The sequence below is a fragment of the Erigeron canadensis genome, chromosome 8 (assembly GCF_010389155.1).
Source record: "Erigeron canadensis isolate Cc75 chromosome 8, C_canadensis_v1, whole genome shotgun sequence".
Classification (NCBI taxonomy): domain Eukaryota; kingdom Viridiplantae; phylum Streptophyta; class Magnoliopsida; order Asterales; family Asteraceae; genus Erigeron; species Erigeron canadensis.
In genome coordinates this window covers 21,164,481-21,186,255 of record NC_057768.1, presented here as the reverse complement: position 1 = coordinate 21,186,255, position 21,775 = coordinate 21,164,481, and the positions used below count along the sequence as shown (strand labels likewise).

Below are 21,775 nucleotides of genomic sequence, written 5' to 3'. Positions count from 1 at the left end.
TTTATAATTTCTACAAAATCTGAAGTTCTCAACTACTGGAGGTTAAATCCCTATAAACAATCACTAGAGATACATCAAGTGACATAACTTTTCATTATTTTTTGGGTTTTCAATTAGTATATTATCAAAGGGATAACAACAAGTATGTCAGATGCATGGACAAGCTTTAGAGAAAAGCTAGCTTTTTCCACGATTAATTAATTAGTGTTTATCGCTTTTAATTTCTGTTATCATGAGTATTGATTGATTAAGTTAGTATTTATAGTTTGTAATTCTTTTACTATTTTATATTTTGTTTGAACTACATCACTGTGTAACATATATATGAAAGCATGAAATCCCAAACTGATGATGAAAGAGGTCCAGGAAGAATAAAAGGAAATGGAATGATTTGGAAGATGAAAAACTAGTGGAAGTACGTGATGAACTAGGTTTTCAATTTCAATATAAGAATAGATTTAAGCCTAGATTTTATGTAGTGGAAAACTGACTAGCTATATCAAGAGGGTATTTTTGTCATTAAATAAAAATTTTATTTCATTTAGCACTTGATTCACATATACCAAATAACATTCATTAATAGTTCATTTCATTCCAATATAACTACCAAACACGATAATAGAATGGTACTATCTCATTCAATTACCATGTTCATCACATTACCTCATCTATTCCATTCCATCATTATTTCATAATTGGTAGTTATTAGACATTAATGATAATTTTACATAGATTGACTGATAATACAAGTAAAATTTTAATAATATCACGATTTTATATATATATATATAAAAGTGTAAAACAAGACGAGTTTTCATCTCTTTAGTCCATTTCCACCATGAACATCAAAATTTATCTGATGATGAAACACGACTTCCTAGTCAATAATAGCTTTTGTAAAACTGTGATAAAAATCGGACATACCAAGAACAAAAATAAACATTTCTTTATAATATTCTCCTATGTATTCTTTCTTTTGATTTTTTTTAACTCTTTTGGTTCCTTGACGATGAAATCGTTGTCTGATATATTAGGACGTAAATCACTAATATATGGATAATGGTTGCTCATTGTTGTTGAACGTGGCTGAAAAAAAAAAGGAATAAAGTGTTAAATAAAGTCTATTTGTTAAGAGCTTATAAATACACATTTTTTAATAATCTTCTAAGTACATAGGTTAATAGTAAGCCTCTAAATTTCCAAGTTTATTATGCAGCTTCGATATTAGACCATACCTATAGGAAAATTATAATACACCAGTTTTGGTTAGATTATTAGCACACTTTCCTACGTTATCAATATAGAATCGAAGCCCGTTTCGAGAAGTTACCCAAGATCCAACAATGTATAGTTGCCCATGTGTAAAGACTCCTTTCTCAAGGTAAGCACAAACATGATTGAATGTATGACCCTTGACTTTTGTTTATTCTCATGCAAAACATACTTTAACAGAAAATTGACGGTGCTTAAATCGAAAGGGCCAATATGTTGTATCGGTTGGAGTCATATCAATCCGTCCAATAAAAGCTTTTTCACCAACATGACTTCCTGTGATTATTGTTCCCTCAATAACCAAACGGGTAATGTGAGTTTTGACCAAACGTGTCCCGTTACACAAACCTTGTTGCAGATTAATATTACGTAACAATATGATCGAGGCGCCAACCTTTAATTAAAGTTTATGATTTGGCATCCCTGAAAACGCAATGTGTTAAGAAACTCAGAAGGATATGTGATTTGCATATCTTCTGAGTTAGCCGTGGTTGGACAAATCTAATCGGCACTAAGCAATTCATTTATATCACCCGTCATGCTATCAAGAACACGTAAATTGATCTTATCAACGACATCATTTGTTGGACATAGGATGCACCTCTCTTTTAAGTAATCAATATCGTTGATTCTATCTTGCGGATCAGGGACTCTACTTTATACAATAGCATCGATAGGGTCATTCTGTACAGGAATCAAAAGGTCATCTGGGTTAGTTACCCATGTAGTTTCGTCTTCGTTGGTAAGTGCAATTCCAGGAGGTCTATCATCCCCCATCTCCATATCCATTTATTGAAGGCCATCATTTGCTCACCCGCTGTATCATCCATTGATGGGATGCGAAGCCGCATGTTAATAGATAAAACAAAAACCATGCAATTAATCCATATAATTGATGACTTGTTTACTAAAGATGAAACAATGTCGCTCCTACGTAAGGCTGACATAAGAGGTTCGACACGACCTGTTAAGACACGAACCTGTTAAGGTCAAACACGAACACGACCTGGTAACTAATCGTGTCATTTTTCTTAAACACGAACACGACACGAAAATTAACATGTGCACCTGTTAAAAACCTGATAAACAACCTTTTAAACTTTTTTTCTCTCTTTCTGGAGATTTAAACACATATTCATGTACGTATACATATATCTAGAAATGTATACATAGACACATATATCCAAAACCGATTCATATACAAACACATATATACCAAACAAATTCTATACAAATGCATCTATTCAAAACATTTCCAGAATCATACCAGTTTTAAAGTAATAAACCCTAGATCTTTAGATATATAATAAAGATGAAGAAGAAATAAGCACTAGATCTATCGAGAAAAAAAAAATGAAGAGCGATTTGGTGGTGTAGAAGGCGTCGACTACCGTTTTCGTTTCTAATCGGAACCTCGTTTCAACGGTGGAGATATGTACTCTTAATGCTGATGAAATAATGGTTTGGATCAAATTTCAAACAAAAATTATCTTCTTTATCTTTGTTATATAAATATAAATTAATTGGTTTAGTGTGACGGAATGCAACTAACTATGCCCAAAAAGTTATAGTGTGCACCAACTAACGTTTTTGTTTATTGTATGCATAAACTTAGTAAAAATGTTTATATCATGTAACTTTTTATGACCGACCAATCAAAACCTTACACGTGGCTTGTTCAAAAAAAAAGTTTTTTACACGTGGCAGCTCATATGGGCTGCCACGTATACACATTGCATGATTTAAACTTTTTTACTAAGTTTATGCATACAATAAACAAAAATGTTAGTTCATGCATACTATAACTTTTTAGGCATAGTTTGTTTCATTCCGGCGTACTAAACCCTAAATTAATATGCATAGAAGATCTTAAGGAAGATGGGATCTGTTTTTGTGGTGGTTGTGTAAGGAAGATGAGATATGGTTAAAGAAAAGAATAAGAAAAGAGAGCTATAAAGAGTGGGTGGGCTAAAGGAAACGAAAAAGTGAAAAAGTAATCCGATGCATTAATATGTCCTTGTGTTTTACGAGTAATAATCAATAGGAACAATAATAATATATGATACAAAGTACTTGTTAATTGTTAATAGGTACTTAATAGGTCTAACAGGTCCGCACTTGTTAAGACATGATAATTAAGACACGAAACATGTTAAGCCTAAACACGAAACCTGTTAAAAACAGGTCGTGTCGTGTCGTGTTAACAGGTTTCGTGTCAAAATTGACAGCCTTACTCCTATGCGCATTTGGGATAACATGCAAAATTTGTCTGAAGTTACCACCAAGAACTACAACCTTTCCACCAAAAACTTGGTTTAAGGCATTAGGATTATCCTGCTTACAAATATCACCGAATGGGCGATCAATAGCTTCAAAACCATGTCGATGTTGCAAAGGTGCCTCGTCCCAAATTATTAGTTCAGTAACGCGGATCAAGTTTGCAAGATCCGAAAGTGACATCTATCCCACAACATGACTCGTCATCTATTTCAAGGGGGATGCGAAACCTCGAATGTGATGTTCGACCACCAGGCAATAGAAGTGACGCAATACAAGATGAGGCAACTGATAGAACAATTTTACCAAGCAACTATATCCATGCTATAATTTTTCTCCACAAGTATGTTTTCCCAGTACCCCCTCAACCGTAAACAAAAAAAAGACCTTCGTCTTTCGCATTAACTACTTGCATTATGTTATCTTATACATCTCTTTGTTGGTGATTTAAACCAGCATACAAATTGGTGAACTGGTCGCATTCATCGGTCACATTGAATATTCTTTCAGAAACAATTAACCGAAACCTGTCAAATTCATCAAGGTATGATCAATTCGGGGGAGGTTTGGAAAATCAAACAACGATTTGTTGTTACCATTCAATATCGACTTTATCCTCTTTAAAGTATAATTTAGAATTTCCTGTGACAGTATCGTTTTCCAAATTCCTACACTTAACAACATCTTCTCAAAGATAAGGAAGGGATTTTTTAAAGAAGTGTGCATCATCAGTCACTTCACAAGACAACAGTATATTTACAAAAAGCTCACGAAGTTGATTGCTTAACTGACTATATCCATTCAACGTCATCCCCTAGCAGATTCAATGTCTTACATGCAGACATATATGTGGGATATAGGACACCATCTACAGTTTTGATATCATCAAAGCTCATGGCACCCCGTACAACATTTAGTACTCACGAAGCTAGTTGCTTAACCGACTATATCCACTCAACGTCATCCCCTAGCAGATTCAATGTCTTACATGCAGACATATATGTGGGATACATGACACCATCTACAGTTTTGATATCATCAAAGCTCATGGCACCCCGTACAACATTTAGTACCATTCGAAGATAGTATAATTCCCCCTTCATGGAGAAACATAATATATACGACCTATACTCGACAGGTTGCGATGTGGCCTCTGTTCTTTATCCTGTTCGTTCCATGTAAAGTGTTTTAGAAGTGAGCATATATATGTTAGACCTATGTTAGACCCCGACCTTCTGGATACAATGTGTTAGCGGTCATCCATTTTGTGAACTTAGTCATAACAAACTTAGTCATAAGAATGCCTGTCAAGAACAGTCTCTGGTCTTTCTAGAGACTTTCATTACGGTTGAAGCAAACTATATTACAATGCTCCTCGTAAAATGGAAGCCTTTCAACAGCGATTGAACGATAATGCATTTCAAACCCAAATAGTGTCCAACATGTTTCTGAAGCCGAGATATAAAACTAAAGTTCAAAACAAAGATCATAGAGTAACTAAAGTGAAATACCTATTCTAAAAGGGTTTAGTGCGCCTGAATGAAATAAACTATGCCCAAAAAGTTATAGTGTGCATGAACTAACATTTTTGTTTATTGTATGCATAAACTTAGTAAAAATGTTTAAATCATGCAATGTGCATACGTGGCAGCCCATATGAGCTGCCACGTGTACAATTTTTTTTTTAAACAGGCCACGTGTAAGGTTTTGATTGGTCGGTCACAAAAAGTTACATGATATAAACATTTTTACTAAGTTTATGCATACAATAAACAAAAACGTTAGTTGGTGCACACTATAACTTTTTGGACATAGTTAGTTGCATTCCGTCGCATTAAACCCTTTTCTAAACTGATGAAATAGTCAACAATCTAAATATTTATTCATCATCTTCATCAATGAGACAATACATTCGGTTTCTACTATGGACCTTGACTTGATCTTTCTTTTGACGTTTAATCTTATGAATTGGGAATTCATCATCTTCATCATAAATAACCTATATGACATATAAAAAAAAAGAAATGTAAAAACCAAATGACAAGTAAATAATGAATATATGTTAATTATTTGATACCAAATTATCATCATCATGATGGACTTCATCCAAGAGAACAAAGTCATCCAAGATTGCGATTTCATCATTAGCGGGAACATTCACCTATACATACAATCTATAAACAAAATTAATATACCTTGGATATAATTTGTGAGTAAATATTGTAGATATGTGACTTATTTGGTTAACATTATCTTCATTTCCAAGAAAACAAAGTCATCCAATAGAGCAAATTCATGATCGCCATCATAGTCGAGATCGTCAATTTCCTCATCATCTGAATCATTGATCACGATTAATTCATCATCGCCAACATAGTCTAAACCATCTACCCAACATAGTATAAACCATCTATCTGCTCATGATCCTAATCATTGATCACGATCACATCGTCCCAATTCCATTTCTTTAAGTTGTCTTCTCGTTTTTGTTTTTTTAGTATGAATTAACTGTTGGTCGAAAACGTTTCTTGTGCTTTGTCGTTTGAAGCCATTTTCTTTTGAAAGTTGGTGATATAGTAAAGCTTAGCACTTATTTGAAAAGCTTATGATTTAATTAGTAAAGTTGTAAAAAAAGAGCTAGACATGTATTTGTTTATATACACGCTGGTTTGTAAAATTGTTGGAGGAAAATGTATGGAATTGAAATTTAAAATTTCATAAGTTTCTCATTAGTTGGTTGTAATTTAAAATGTATGTATGAAAGTAGCGAAAGTGCCAATTTTACAGTTTAAGAGTTAACAAAGTTAATAATATTAGATATTTTGCCTAAGAAACGACGGTAACTAGATAAGGGATAAGGGATAACATTTAATAGTCACATATCTTTTAGTTTGCTAACAAACTCTCCTTTTTAAAAAGGAGACATACCACAACGCCCTTAAAAAAAAGGTATCATTTAATGTACACGTTATTTTTAATAGGTAACAAACTTTTCGATAAACTCCTTGTTAAAATGAAGACTTTATATGTTTATAATGTGCCAATAATGTAATATAATGAAAGAAACTGTTCAATGCCTCCTTCTATGGGTTTTGAGCTCCCAATACTTCGACGGTGTATGGGAGAGCTTATGATGTAGGTAGACCTTACCTTTACCGAAGTAGAGAGGTTGCTTCCGGTTTCTACTTAAATGGTAGAAAAGACCCTCCAACCTTTGCATGGGATGTGGATCGAACACATAACCTCTGACTTGAGAGGCCATAGTAATATAATGGAACACATTAATTTAAAAAGACCGGTAGCAATAGTAATATACTAGAAGGATACCCGCGCATTGCAGCGGACCCTTAATATATTGGTGGTTAAGTGTTGCAATACCGTGTTAGTGCATTAATGTACGAACAAACTAATGGGTTGTACATAGTAGAATACAGACAAAAATATTACTAAAGCAAATGTAGATAATGTATTTATTCAGTAATTATAGCATACAATTATAATCACACAAAAGTAAGTGTTTCACAGGATAAAAAGTGATATGTTGCAAAAATTCTTCATATGGGTTAATCGTTTTGCATTGTTTAATATAATGAGGCCTTTTTTCCGAGCAATCCCCCAAGCGCATAGTAGTTAAGCAGACAACAATAAATTATCTCAATCTCATAAAAAGTAATTTCATGCTTTTTACATATATTAGAAATATACTCACTATTGGCTTTCGAGTGACAACAACGGGAGAGTAACCATGAAATTTTGAGCACTCATCCAAAATCCAAAAGCCATAATCTGAAAAAATCCCATAGTTGGAAAATTGGAAAGTTTGATAAATTCTCTTCTATAATAAGATACATATCTACCTTGGTTATTCATGTAATCATGTATGACATGAATCCTATAGAACGGTCGTCAAATCAAGCAAACGAAATTATTCTAAATTTTCCTAATTGAAATTGTTACTTTCTTTTTTATGATCAATGGTACAAACAACATCAATCATCACAGGTGGTGTTGACGTACTCCAATAATGTCATGTATCATTAAATTAAAAAAAATTCGAGTAAGACGTTCTTGCTCCCACAAACTCAAATCCTTAGGTGTGCACCTCATTCTACCCTTTGCTCCACTATAAGGAACGTTAAGCATTGTAGTTCATGTCGTTTACTTCATCATGGTCAAATAGGTAACAACCAATAAACCAAACATTAAAACATATCAAAAAATAACTTTGAAGGCATTTACAAAGACAAAAAGATAAAAGGCCCTTAACTTGAAAATAGAATCAATTACTTACATCAATCCACAATCAAGTATGACAAAAATAAAAAGCAGAACCCAATAGCTATTCTCACTTTAGTTATGTACATAGGAAGAGTACCTATACATACCTCTCATATCATACGCATATAAACGATGTAACCGCTCCATATCATGAACATGGCTTTGTTTTATAACGTGATAGTGGTATGTGAAGCGTCTTTATTAACGTTCATTTTGACATAATTAAGACGACATTAATATATAAAAAATATGTTCGAAAAACCTAGAAAATTTTAAAGGATTCTTGTATTCAAAGTGGAAAACCCCTAATATATATATATATATATATATATATATATATAAGATAGGAAAAACAAATAGAAACATAAAAAAATTGAAGATTTACCTCAACTTAATCTAAACAAAAGTATTAGAAATCAAAGTATATATACCAAAATTAAAAAAGGACTCGGTATGTAAATTTAAAAAGGCTGGAAATTTGGAGGTTACCAAAGATAAATGTCCTCCAAATTAATCACAATATATACCAAAGATATATGAAAAGATAAAAATTGGGTTATAAAAAATATAAAAAACTGACATTTAATAGCCATAAACATGGTCAAAACAAAAAAAGATCTAGATTAAGTTGTTTTGTAGTAATCTTTTTTCTATATGAAAAATATAAAAAACGACATTCAATTGTTTAAACATGGTCAAAACACAATTAGTATATGTCTATGTCCAAATAGATAGAATGGAAAAAACCTACCAGTTCAGGCGGCTTTTAAGGGATTTGATGAAGAGGAATTTGGCGTATAAGTCCATGTCCAAATAGAAAGAATGGCGTATAAGCTCTTTTGAGCGCTTTTGAGGGCTTTGATGAAGAGGAATCTGGCCTATGTTTTTTAAAAGGGAGGGAACACAAGCGCAAGGTTTTTTATGGGTATTTTTGGAAATTTAGGAATAAAATGTTTGATATTAGTGTAAATTAAAAGGGTAAATTAGAGATTTTAAAGGTAGAGTGTTAAATTGTGGGGTGGGTAGTTTGTTTATATAGGGAGTATATATATATATATATATATATATATATATATATATGATGGGGAAAGAGTATGTGATGGCACATGACTTCATATGAATAAAGAAAGAGTATGATATAATTTTGGGCCAGCTAAAGGCCCAATTCCCAGCCCTAAAACGAACTCTACTCATTCGACAAACTAATAAACAAAACCTGCCTTTCTTGCTTTTGGCTTTGCTGAAAAGAAGCCTGAGCCTCCCTCTTTCAATTCCTTCTGAATTCAGCAGCAGAACAGTAATACAATACTGCAATTTTTTTTTAAAAAAAAATGGGAGGCAGAGGGAGGTCTAGAAGAACTCAGAGAAAACATTTTCGTGATGGTAGAGAAAATGTTTGGAAAAACAACGACAGTAATAAACAAGAAAATCAAGAAAACAACAACAATGGAAACAACAACGGACCTGTTCACTGGCAGCCTTTTGCCATTGAAAATGCTGCTTTTGATGCTTACTATAAGGTAGTACTATACATGTGTGTGTGTATATATATATATATAAGTTGATTGTTTTGTTTGTAGTTATTATGTTAATAAGAATGGATTTTGTTTTTTTAGGAACAAGGAATCGTGCATCCGGACGAGTGGGATACGTTTATCGAATATTTGCGGAAGCCACTTCCTTCTGCTTTCAGGATCAATTCTAGGTATATTTAGTGTTTCTATATACACACACACACACACAACTTATCTATTGTATTTGTATGTATACAACTTGCAGCTCATTTAGTTTTTTCTTTTTGCTATATACATAGTTTTATAACAGTAAAGTTAGTTACTGGATGGTTTACTGTAATTTGTACCAGATGTTAAACCCGTTTGTCCTTATCGCTAACGATTGCAATCTTTCACACCTGTAGTTCCCGACTCTTACAGATCATTAATATAGTCGGTAGTCTCTTGTTATGTTATTTTTTGCACGTTCTTTGACTTCTATTCCTCTCTAAACGGATATGTTAACTACGGGCGTTTAGGTTCTAGGGATTACTGGTGTTGAAAGTTAAAAACGATTTGAAAAGTTTATTAAAGATAGGGATTAACGTTATAATTTAGTGTAAAGCAGATATCTGCTCATAAAGACATGGAAATTTACAACGTATTTGATATTCCTGTACGTTGTACTTCATTAGTTCATACTATTGTTTGACATGAATTGACAATGGTATGATTGAATTAACATTCCATAATGAAGGACAATATATTTTCTAAAATTCCAATATAAAGGAGTAAGGTTAATTTTGTTCTGGCATAACAAAACTTATATGCTTTTCAGCAAGACTAGAAAACTAGATACTCATTTTGGCAGTTCTATATTCATAAGTTCTTTCTTAACATACCTTGCTGTGTTTTCTAATGATCTACGGTGCAGTCTCAGTGACGGAAGCTACTTATAAACTTGCACTATGATACTTGTTCATGGAAGTCTTATGGCACTTATAACACTAGAATCATCTTGATTACTTTTACTAACGTCTTCTCTTGTAATACATTTGCAGTAGCCAATTCTGTGCCGATCTCAAGTCACAACTCGAGAATGAGTTTACGAAAGATCTTCAGGTGGAGATGCATTTCAACTTGCTATTTTTTGTGTTCAATTGAATTTCGAAGAGGTGGAAACATGGGTGGGTTGGGTAACAGATCGATATGAGTAAGTTTTGCTATAGGTTAAAATGGGTTTGGATGGGCTAACTCATAACACATATTGTTCAAAGTCATCCAATTTTGTCTCAAGTATTTAGTGTGTCAATTATGATTATTAGAATATATTATTGTATAATGATAATCTATCTATGAACAGCATTGCTCAAGAATTTCTACCTATTTGGCTATTTGACCTATTCTACCTACGTTTCTATTTATTTTTGCTACTTAATTTTAGTTGTTTGACTTGTTAGAGTTCAAATGTAGCTTAAATCAACCCATTCATAAGTAATGGGCCGAATTGCTAATCATAGTATATCCTGTTGATGCAACTTTGAGAAAGTACTTGATTTGTATCACTTTTGATATTATATCAGGGTACAGATGAGAATGAAGCAGAGGGCATAAAGTCATTGCCTTGGTACCCTGATAATTTTGCTTGGCAGTCAAGTTTTTCACGGATGCAGCTTAGAAAGAACAAGAATCTTGAGAGGTAGAATGCTGATTACACATATTTTGTTTTTATCAGATGAATTATCGATTATATGTGTATATCATTTGGAGCATATACCTGAATAAGGATAATATGAAAATGTAGCTTGAACGTCTCCGATAAATATCCAGTTATGACACCCACTTGTTTTCATTTTCTTAGCTTTCCTTGTTTCTGAACCAATTTTCAGGTTTCATGAGTTCTTAAAGCAAGAAAATGAAATTGGAAACATCACTAGGCAGGAGGCTGTTAGCATGGTATATAGCCCCTGATTTTTTTATATATTTTTTTTTATGTTTATTTGTTATTGCATTGTATAGTGCCACTTGCATGCTTATATCATCTAATTCACTGCTGATTTGCATATAGGTACCTCCATTATTTCTGGATGTACATCAAGATCATTTTGTTCTTGACAGTAAGTTATGATTTTCAATAGTAGTGCAACTAAACCTGTTTTCACTGTAACTCATGCATGTATTCCCTTTGTTATGACGATGAATATCAGGTTTAATGATTTTGATTTTACACCTGCAGTGTGTGCAGCACCAGGCTCAAAAACTTTTCAATTACTTGAAATGATACACCAGAAGTCAGAAGTTGGAACTTTACCTACTGGAATGGTTATATTTCTTCTAAGATGAATAGCTTCAAAGTTTTATTTTTGTACAAATAGTTTATCTAATTCAGAAACTTTCCGATTCTCTTGATGTAGATTATTGCAAATGATGTTGATGTTCAACGGTGTAATCTTCTTATTCATCAAACAAAGAGAATGTGCACGTCCAACTTGGCTGTCACTAATCATGAAGCCCAACATTTCCCTAGCTGTCATATGAAAAAGAATAACTTGAATGCTTCTGAGTTGGGTTTGACTGAACTTTTATTTGATCGTGTCTTGTGTGATGTCCCATGCAGTGGCGATGGTACTCTGCGCAAGGCTCCTGATATTTGGAGAAAATGGTACTTAGCTTACACTCTTCATACATAGGCTACTTAATTGTATATGCTGATTCGCAAACACCTTTACGAGAGTATTTTAACTTCAGAGGATTATAAATCTGTTTTGACGCTTCAACCATTTTATCTATCTGACACATTTAGTTTTTATTCAGATTCTTTATCTTAACCCATTCGATCCGTTATACATAAACCAAATCGACCCATTTATAGGAATATTAGAAATATCCTATGATTTTTATTCTTTGGGATTTGTAGGAGCGTTGGTATGGCTAATGGTGTCCATTGTCTACAACTTCAGATTGCGATGAGAGGTACGACTTGTTATCTAAGTTGAATGCATCTGTGAGCTGTCGAAGTTTGTTGCATTTTCTATTCCAGTTTACGATCATGCTAATCTAATCATAGAACTTTGAATGACTTCATTACTTGATAAACTAGGCATGTTATTAATCTATATCTATACTTCTATTTCTATATCTATACTTTTATACTACTACATAAAAATTCTGACCCCCGTGTTAAAAAGTTACATTTTGGGGCATGCGAAATGACCATCGTAGCCTTAATGAGTTAATTTATACCACGAATCCCTTATTTTTAAATATAATCCAACACCCCCTTTAGATCAACTACCTTTAGATCAATTACCTACACCAGTCGCCGCCACCGCCGCATTCCGCAGGCTATGTTCATCCTTATATTTTGATAGACTGTAACTCTATCAAGTTTAATTTAAGACTCAGATCATTATACATAACTCAAGAGTCAAGACTCCAATCAATATATTATCCCTTTTTTGCCAAAAATAACCAGTGGTATTTTACGATTGAGCATATAGCCATTACTATCTAATAGTTCTTTATAACTATGAATTTTGAAATGCTGTAGTTTTCAAAGTTATCTAATCAGGGTGTTAGTGAATTATTCTCATGACGAGTATCGTAATATATACTCTGATATTTCCAGGTTTGGCGCTGCTTAAAACTGGTGGAAAAATGGTTTACTCGACTTGCTCTATGAATCCCGTGGAAAACGAGGCTGTAGTTTCTGAGGTGATATATCTCTCTATTTGAAAGTCAATTAACTATCCAACTTATAAGTTATCTGACAGTTCATATACCTCTGCACATTACAGTATATAATATGTGGTAATACTACATGAGAAAATATTTTTGAGCAGTTTTTAAGGCTTTGTATGGTGTTACAAACCTCTAATTATTTTTCATCTGTTCATTGCTAGTCTGCTTCTACATGTTTTGAACTGGTCTCATCTCTTTTCTTTGATCATTTTATTGTAGGCTCCATGTTAAGCTAATGAATGTGTATGTGTGTGCGTGTTTACATTGACTGATGATAAGGATATCCTAATATATCCAATGTAATTACTAGTTATTCAACACATATTTTCACTTTGAATGGCTGTTTTTGTGTCTGCTGTATGAAACTGAGTGTGAATAATAGATGCGATCATAGACACGTGCACTCATGCTCAGTGCATGTGTTACACACATACATATACAAGAATATATTTGTAGGTACAAATATTTATTTACATACATGAGGGGTAACTTAATGTCTCAATCTGGTCTTCTTTGTTTCAGATACTGAGGAGGTGTGGAGACTCTGTTGAGCTTGTTGATGTATCAACGGAGCTTCCTCAACTTGTTCGTAGGCCGGGTCTGAAAAGTTGGAAGGTTTGTCTGTTTTATTTATATAAACTGATTTTTATTATGTTAATCCTTTAGCAGAGGTCTAAGTAGTCAAGGACATAAATTTCGGTGTTTCGGTCACAGACTGGTATACGAAATATCGTTTTTTTCGGTGGTATTTCGGTAATTCTAATAATATATCTATATATATATATTTATATATCTACATAAATAAGAGTAAAAGATAAAACCTGGAAGTGCTGAAACAGAATTCACCGAAATTTCGGAAATTCGGGTAAAATTTCGGAAATTTCGGTGGTAAATCGGTCAAAACCACCAAAAATTTCGGAAACGATAATTCAATATCGAAATTATGTCCCACCACCGAAAACCGAAATATTTCACCGAAATAGATAACATAGGCAGAGGTTTACGAATTTGCTGTTGTATAGCACCACATTTGGTGCAAAATGGTTGAATGAATAGCTTTGCACCAAATTATAGCACTATCTTAGTGTTGTGGTTTTAGAGGGTTGCATCAAACTTTGCACCATTTTGGTGTTTTGGTGATTGGAGATGCCCTTAGAAATTCAAAACGTTTATTATTTTTGGCACCAGTGAGTAATACCTAGACTTAAAAACTAAAAATGAACATGATTTTGATTATGTATTTTTTTAATTGTTTCTTAAAATAACAATTACAATGCTGTATTGCTGTCATTCCCTTCATGACCCTTAGTCTAGCATCATTGCATAGTACTATTGGAAGAGTTTTCCGGCCTTGTATATATTCTAGCTCTAACGAGTTGAATGCTCCTGCAAAGTGTATTTGAATCCCCATAATAAAAAGAAAAGTTGAATTATTTGTGTAAGTTTTCTGGGAAGGTTTTCAGGTTAATTTTGTATCAAAATTATCAGAGTTGCATTACCATTTGTAATCATGAGTTTCTTTTCATTGGAGATGCAGGTTCGAGACAAAGGCGTGTGGTTAGCTTCACATAAAGATGCTTGCAAACATGGAAGATCTGGGATTGTTCCCAGCATGTTTCCTTCTGGCCAAGTTTATGTAGACACATCCGACATTGCACAAAAAGATTGTGAAGATGGTTGTCATGTAGATGATGAGAGGGAACCAAGTGATGTTTTGGTGACTGAAGTTTCATCTCTTCCATTAGAACGTTGCATGCGTATAGTGCCCCATGATCAGAACACTGGAGCCTTTTTTATTGCTGTTCTGCACAAAATATCTCCGTTGCCAGGTGATTTCAAAATATCTTTGAACTTTTTAATTCTGTAAAAGTCGTGATTCTTGAACCAGCAGCATGTTTCATTTCCCAATGTCACTAATTGATATGCATTAGAGGGTGAAAATGGGCACGTTGGTGGGTTTAGTTTGATCAAAGGCTTGCTTTATTTACCAGCAACACATTGATTTGCATTACTGGTGATTGGGTGGGTTATGTAAAGGGTCATTATAGCTTTGGGGACAAATATGATCTGTTCTTGGTAGTAAAAAGTTTGAGGAGGTTTTATGCATAGATGCGTACAGTTTGGGCGGCTTTCAACTCATTTTTGTTAAAGCAAATATCTTTTATTTGAACTTTTTTAATCTCTTAGAGATGAAACATAACCTGAATTGATCCATCCACATTTGCTAGTTTCTACTTCGCATTGTAGCTAATATATCTCTAAACATAAGCTTCACATGTTTCTTCTCATGGTACAGCAATACAGACAAAGTCAACCAAACATTCCCATGAGAATCATTCTGGTATTGATGAAAACACAAAACTAGCAGTGAATGATGTTGAAAATGATGATAATGGAATGGATGCTGATGTATTAGATATGAGAAATGAAGAATCTGTAGAAGCAACAGTTGATGCTGATGTAATCAATAATGTATCTGATGAAAGTGGTTTAGAAAGTAATCCAAGTAAAAGACATAAAGTATCCGAACCCGAGCAAGTCCAACCTCCAAATAAAGTACAATCTCGTGCAGAGAAGGCTAATGACAAGAGAAAGTTGCAGGTTCAAGGCAAGTGGTATGGAGTCGACCCTATTGTGTTTTTCAAGGATGATGCTATTCTAACCAATATCAAGGAGTTTTATGGTATTTGTGAATCATTTCCGTTTAGTCATCACCTTATAACACGAAATAAGGATACCAATCATGTGAAGAGGATCTACTATGTATCACAATCAGTAAAAAATGTTGTAGAACTCAACTTCCTAGCCGGAGAGCAACTCAAGATTACTTCTATTGGTTTAAAGATGTTTGTAAGTTGCTCTTGATAAATTCGTTGGATATTTTATTGTCAAAAAGTGTTGTTTACTGTACAAGTGAAAATGAGTTGGGTTAATCCGAAGCACTTTCTATCTAAAGCTTTTGTATAGTTATAAGTAATTAAGTCAATATATTGTTTCCAGTAAAAATCTTAATTCAAAAATTTGTAAGCAGGTTTTATAGTTTTTAAGTTACACTTTGGCCCACTTTTTATGTGTCCCCTCTCGTTAATTTTTTTATCATCTGTTTATAACTTTGTAACTAACTTGGTTAAAATTTTCTGCTTCAGTTTGTTTTCTCTAGAATATCATAATCTAATGCTATATTCCGGATTTATTTGCTTTATGATTTAGGAAAGGCAAACTTCGAAAGAAGGAACTTCCTCGCCTTGTGTATTTAGAATATCTTCGGAAGGTTTGCCGTTGCTTCTTCCATATATGACCAAACAGATAGCTTGTGCAAGTCCGGTGGATTTCAAGCATTTACTGCAATACAAATCCATCAAGTTTCCAGATTTTGTTGATAATGGATTTCGTGATAAGCTTTCTGCACTTTCTTTGGGATGCTGTGTGGTAGTACTTAACAAAGGTTTGTTTTCCGTACGGTGGCTGTTATTTATATCGTATTTTATATATAAGGGTGGAAAGACGGGTTTGTTGTCTAATGGTTTAAATATTTTGGCTCAAAACAAGCCATTTTGTTGTCGTATTTTATTGATGTATTAAATATGATTATATAAACTGATCTTTTTAGAAGTACGATAATAATCTACTTTTTTTATGATATAACTTAGAAGACTCCAAATGTTGAGTAGAAATTAACCGACTCATTTTGGTTTTCTGTTTTCCACATTTGACCTTTTATAAATAAGTTTTTTAACCCACATTTACCCGGATCTGTATACAGTGGTAAAAACTGACACCTCTAACCATACTTGCAATCCTCATTTTTAATACCTTTTTCGTTTCTTTGTGTGTGTTGCATGACAGGTGATGAGGGCTCATCAGATCCGCCTAAAATCGATAAATCAACAATTGCTATTGGTTGCTGGAAAGGACGTGCTAGTTTATCAGTTATGGTGACAGCAATAGACTGTCAGGAAATGTTGGAAAGGTTGTTGATCCGGTTAGGAACGGATAAGGGATCTTTGCCAGAGAATAGTAAGATTGCTGATGGTGACGAGTTGATAAAAGTTGTTGATACTGAAGTGAAACAAGATTCGGAAACCATAACTGTGGGAGCTGCTGTTTGAATGAGAACTGACAAAGTTTTGGGCTCGTTATGTTGGTAATGTATTTGCAGCTACGAAATTTTATAACTTATTATTTGGAGTGAGCTAGGAAAAAAGCATACATGGAAAGTAGGAAATGTAGCACAACTGCACAAGTACTTTGTTTGCAATATATGTAGAATTGTTATATTTAGCGAATTTAACTTGCTTTCCGGTGTTACTAAAGGACATCCTTCATAATCGAGGCACACTCCATATGATGCATTGTATGTCTTTCCCTCGTGAAAGTAGCTTGTGTGGGCGTATCTAGTATGTTGCTTTTAAACCATAACATACCTGGTGACTCCAAAAAGTAGCGTTCACGTTTATTTTAGACAATTATTATTCGAAAGTGGTCGTCCTGAACGACCACATGTATCAAACATAAGTGATTTTTCATGAATGCATTCATTAACAATACATCGTTAGTCACCTGCACGAATATGATGATTTTGTCACAAATGCTAATTTGACGTCCATGTAATACGCGAAAAAAAGATGGCCTTTTTAATCATTAGTCATTATAGTTTTAAAACATCGAATATCCTTGAATAATACCAAACATAATCGCATTTTTTATTTAAGTTTATAAATAATTAAAAACTATATGATTCGCCACATCACGCATACTATTATTATAATAGACAGGGGCCAACTTACATGTAAGTAGCATAAATAGTTTTAAATGAATTATTACATGGTCGTGACTCGTGAGGGCCGGGCATCTTAATTTGTTTTCTAATAATAATAATCTTTCTATCTATATATCTCATCTATACACACATTACACACAGATATCACAGATCCAAGATCACCATGGCTACATTCAAAGTCAACGTTCTCTTATTCATCACTCTTTTCATGATCATCTCCGTCGTCAGATCTGTAAGCTAGCTTATTTGTTTATATACACTCTCTTTTTTTAATTATACAAGCGTTAAATCATGATAAAATATAACTAACAATCAATGGCCTAGTGGTCATATGACTTGATGTCCTTACTAAGTTTTGGTTTCTTCAAACCTCCCAATAATTGGGTGGCAGTTTAGAAACGGTCATTTAGATATGAAAATATCCCGGTTAGTCTGCATATATCTAAGTCAAAAGACTTGTCTCCCCTGATAATCTAAACAGTCCTTTTATTCATAAAATATGATCCAACAACCAATGGCCTAGTGGTCATACGACCTGAACTATGTAATGCCTTGGGTGGCCATTTAGAAACGGTCATTTGGATATCCTGGTTTGTGTGCATATATCTGTGTCAAAAAGACTTGTCCGTTCTGATAATGAGAACGGTCCATTTATTTTATTCATAAAATATAATTTTCATACATTTGTAATTCTAACAATGCAGGATGATCCAGATTGTGTGTACACTGTCTACGTGAGAACCGGATCCATCATAAAAGCCGGAACGGATTCAAACATGACATTAACACTATACGATGCTGCAGGGTATGGAATCCGAATCAAAAACTTAGAGGCATGGGGAGGTTTAATGGGGCCCGGATACAACTATTTTGAAAGGAGTAATTTAGATATATTTAGCGGAAAAGGTCCTTGTTTGACAGGGCCACCATGTGAAATGAATATTACTTCAGATGGCACTGGATCGCACCACGGTTGGTACTGTAACTATATTGAAGTTACTACAACCGGGGCGCATATTCCATGTGCCCAACAGAGTTTTACTGTTGAACAATGGCTTGCTACCGATACTTCGCCTTATGAACTTACTGCTGTTAGGGATTATTGTGGTGTATCTGATAATGGTGACAAGAGACGTGTGATTCGTGAGTCTGGTTCCTCGTTACGTTCTGTAGTTTGAGGAGGCATTCGGTTTGTGTCTGTTTTTGTTTGAGTGTGGGGAGGATTTGAGCCAGCTTTTACTGTTTTAATAATCATCGGAGGGTGAGTGATAATCGAAGGTTAAATTGTTGGATTTGTTATCAGAAACATTTGAAATGATAATTGACCAAATCGAGGGTCTGATTTTGTATCTTATATATGTTGTTGAGTATCTGAACACCTAGAATGAAGTTTGTTTTTCGCATACTGTTTATTTATTAAATAAGGGTTTATTGTATGTTTCTTGACCCCATATAGGCATATACCGTCTATAACGGGATTAGATACAGTGGTTTTGCCAATGATGGGATTGAATATATTGGTTGTATATTTCTTGACCATTTCAGGTAGGCAGTGTTATAGCCTTATAGGTGGATTCTAAGTTTAAATCTTTCGATTGGTTCAGTTACCGTCTTGTCCAACTGATGCGTAGTTGTTTCAAAAACAACAAACGATATTTTAAACGTGACGACGGAGAAGTTGTGAGGTGACTTTTGCCTTTTTTGGGCTTGAAAGAAAATGTGAACTGTTGCATCCAAATGCCTACAACTCAAAAAATTTTATAGGTATGAATCGTTTAATTAGTAAATCACTAGTAAATTTACCCGTATTTTGTTGCGGGCATAACATATTGTTAAATTATAAGCTATGTAATGGTCGTTGACGGCCAAATGAGAAAATGACCTGCTTTGCAACGGGTTTTGTGACTAAACTTAAAGGTCGTTAAATCTTTTTATTGTGTTTTTATTTACGCAACAAATAGTTGTACCTCAAGCTATGAAATCTATACTATTAACTACAGTTAAAGGTTTTTCAAAAAAATGTGACGGCCATCAATGACCGTTAAGAAAAAGGACCTGATTTGAGCATATTTCATGACTAAACTTAACGGCCGTTATAGTCATTTATTGTTTTTGCTTTATCTCACATTACATAATTGTACCTCAAATGTATACTTTTAGCTATAGTAGATTTGCTCTCACAAACCCATTTTTCTATTTAGTATATATATGGATAATGACACGTGGATATAATGAACTATAACAAAATGTTTATGTTATGTATTGATCTAGTCGGAGGTCGATGTTATGTAACTAACTTCCAAAAAGGTCCTAATGATGCATGTTACCTGTTAATCTACTGGTAGCAAACTTGCGGGTCATCAATTTGATTTCCCTTTATTTTTATATTATGTGAAGTGCTGACTTGTGACGTAGAGCTTTGACCGAGATTTTTCTGGTTATCAGTTATATATATGTATGTATATTCTATGTAAATGAAAAGCAAACTAGCAAGAAAATCCCAATTAATAATATTTATCAATTAACTGAAAATTCATCACCACATACCACACTAATAAAAACTGATGCAATTAACTAGAAAAATATCACCACCATACCACACTGATATATCTAAAGCAAAAAGTTGATTCAAACTAATACAAAACTGATACAAGAAAAAATCAAATCAAACTCGATGCAATAACTGATTCATTAATAGATCTAGTCAAACAAGTAAAGAGAACTAACATTGAATTTTTGGGATTGATTGAATATATTGATTTCTTGTCAATAAAATATAAAGATACAGTATATATATACAAACAAAAAATGGTAACCGCTTCTAACCGACTAACTTTCTAAGTTGACACTTTCTACCCTTAACTTACTACTTTACAGAATTATAATGTTAGTCCCTATATTTACATAACTCCACATTTGATTAAGCATTTGGTGTAATAGGTGTTGAGTCTTGTGTTTGTGTCTTGATCCATTTGAAATTCTGAATGCATTGTGAGCTTGATGGACTGTAGGATTGACTTGTATCTCTTTATCCTCCTCGCAAGTTGATAGTGTGTATGGATCACAAACAGTCAACTTGGATAAACAATTGAAGTGAAGATGTCTTGTAAGAGCTTTGGTAAAAATGTCAGCAATCTGGGCATGAGATGGAACATACTTTGGCTTGATGAGACCCTGTTTGACTTTTATCTCTGACAAAGTGACAATCTATCTCAATAGGTTTTGTTCTTGCACGTTGAACTGGATTAGAGGCAAGAGAGATAGTTGAAGAGTTGTCACACATGATGATGGTGGGGGTATTGATGGGAGTCTGCAGTTCATGTAGGAGACAAGTAAGCCAAGAAATTTCACAGGTAGTATCTGCCATGGCTCTATAATTTGCTTCTGTGGAAGATCTGGAAACCACAATTTGCTTCTTAGACTGCCAAGATATGAGACTGTTGCCTAAGAAAAGTGCATAGCCAGTCACTGATCTTCTTGAATATGGACAGCTTGCCCAGTCACTATCACAGTAGATGTTGAGATCATTTGAAGGAGATGTAGAGAGAAGGATTCCTTGGCCTGGACAATTTTTTGAGGTACCCCAGGGTTCTGAGTAATGCTTTCATGTGGACAGTTTTTGGTGCATGAGAGAATTGTCTTAGAGCTGCAAAAGTAATGTCTGGCCTTGTGATGGTCAAATAAGTGAGTTTCATCAAGTGTCCTGTATATTGAGAGATCTGGTAATGGTTCTCCTGTATTCTTGTCAAGTTTGATTCTTGGATCAAAGGGAGTTGCTGCAGGTTTTGAATCCAATACTCCAACTAAGGAGGGGAGCTCAAGAGAGTATTTTCTTTGACTTAGAACTAGGCCAGTGGAGTTTCTCAAAAATTCAAAACCAAGATAGTAATGAAGTGGTCCCAGGTCCTTAACACTGAAAGCAGAATCAAGGTGG

General features: G+C 33.9%; 2 protein-coding genes across 2 annotated transcripts; both read left to right on the top strand.

Annotated features, from left to right (window-relative positions):
* The first annotated feature begins 9,051 nt into the window (after positions 1-9,051).
* On the top strand, positions 9,052-17,347 carry LOC122610056 (RNA cytosine-C(5)-methyltransferase NSUN2-like). Its single transcript, XM_043783039.1, has 15 exons — positions 9,052-9,347; positions 9,444-9,532; positions 10,382-10,442; positions 10,904-11,019; positions 11,210-11,276; positions 11,389-11,437; positions 11,557-11,642; positions 11,735-11,982; positions 12,238-12,293; positions 12,949-13,034; positions 13,584-13,676; positions 14,599-14,890; positions 15,358-15,911; positions 16,272-16,506; positions 16,908-17,347. Exons 1-15 carry the CDS (start codon positions 9,159-9,161, stop codon positions 17,168-17,170), a joined length of 2,484 nt encoding a protein of 827 aa, XP_043638974.1. The 5' UTR covers positions 9,052-9,158; the 3' UTR covers positions 17,171-17,347.
* A 543-nt stretch (positions 17,348-17,890) lies between these two features.
* LOC122610057 (PLAT domain-containing protein 3-like) lies at positions 17,891-19,104 on the top strand. The gene is made up of 2 exons (XM_043783040.1): positions 17,891-18,073; positions 18,546-19,104. Exons 1-2 carry the CDS (start codon positions 18,005-18,007, stop codon positions 19,017-19,019), a joined length of 543 nt encoding a protein of 180 aa, XP_043638975.1. The 5' UTR covers positions 17,891-18,004; the 3' UTR covers positions 19,020-19,104.
* The last annotated feature ends 2,671 nt before the right edge of the window (positions 19,105-21,775 follow it).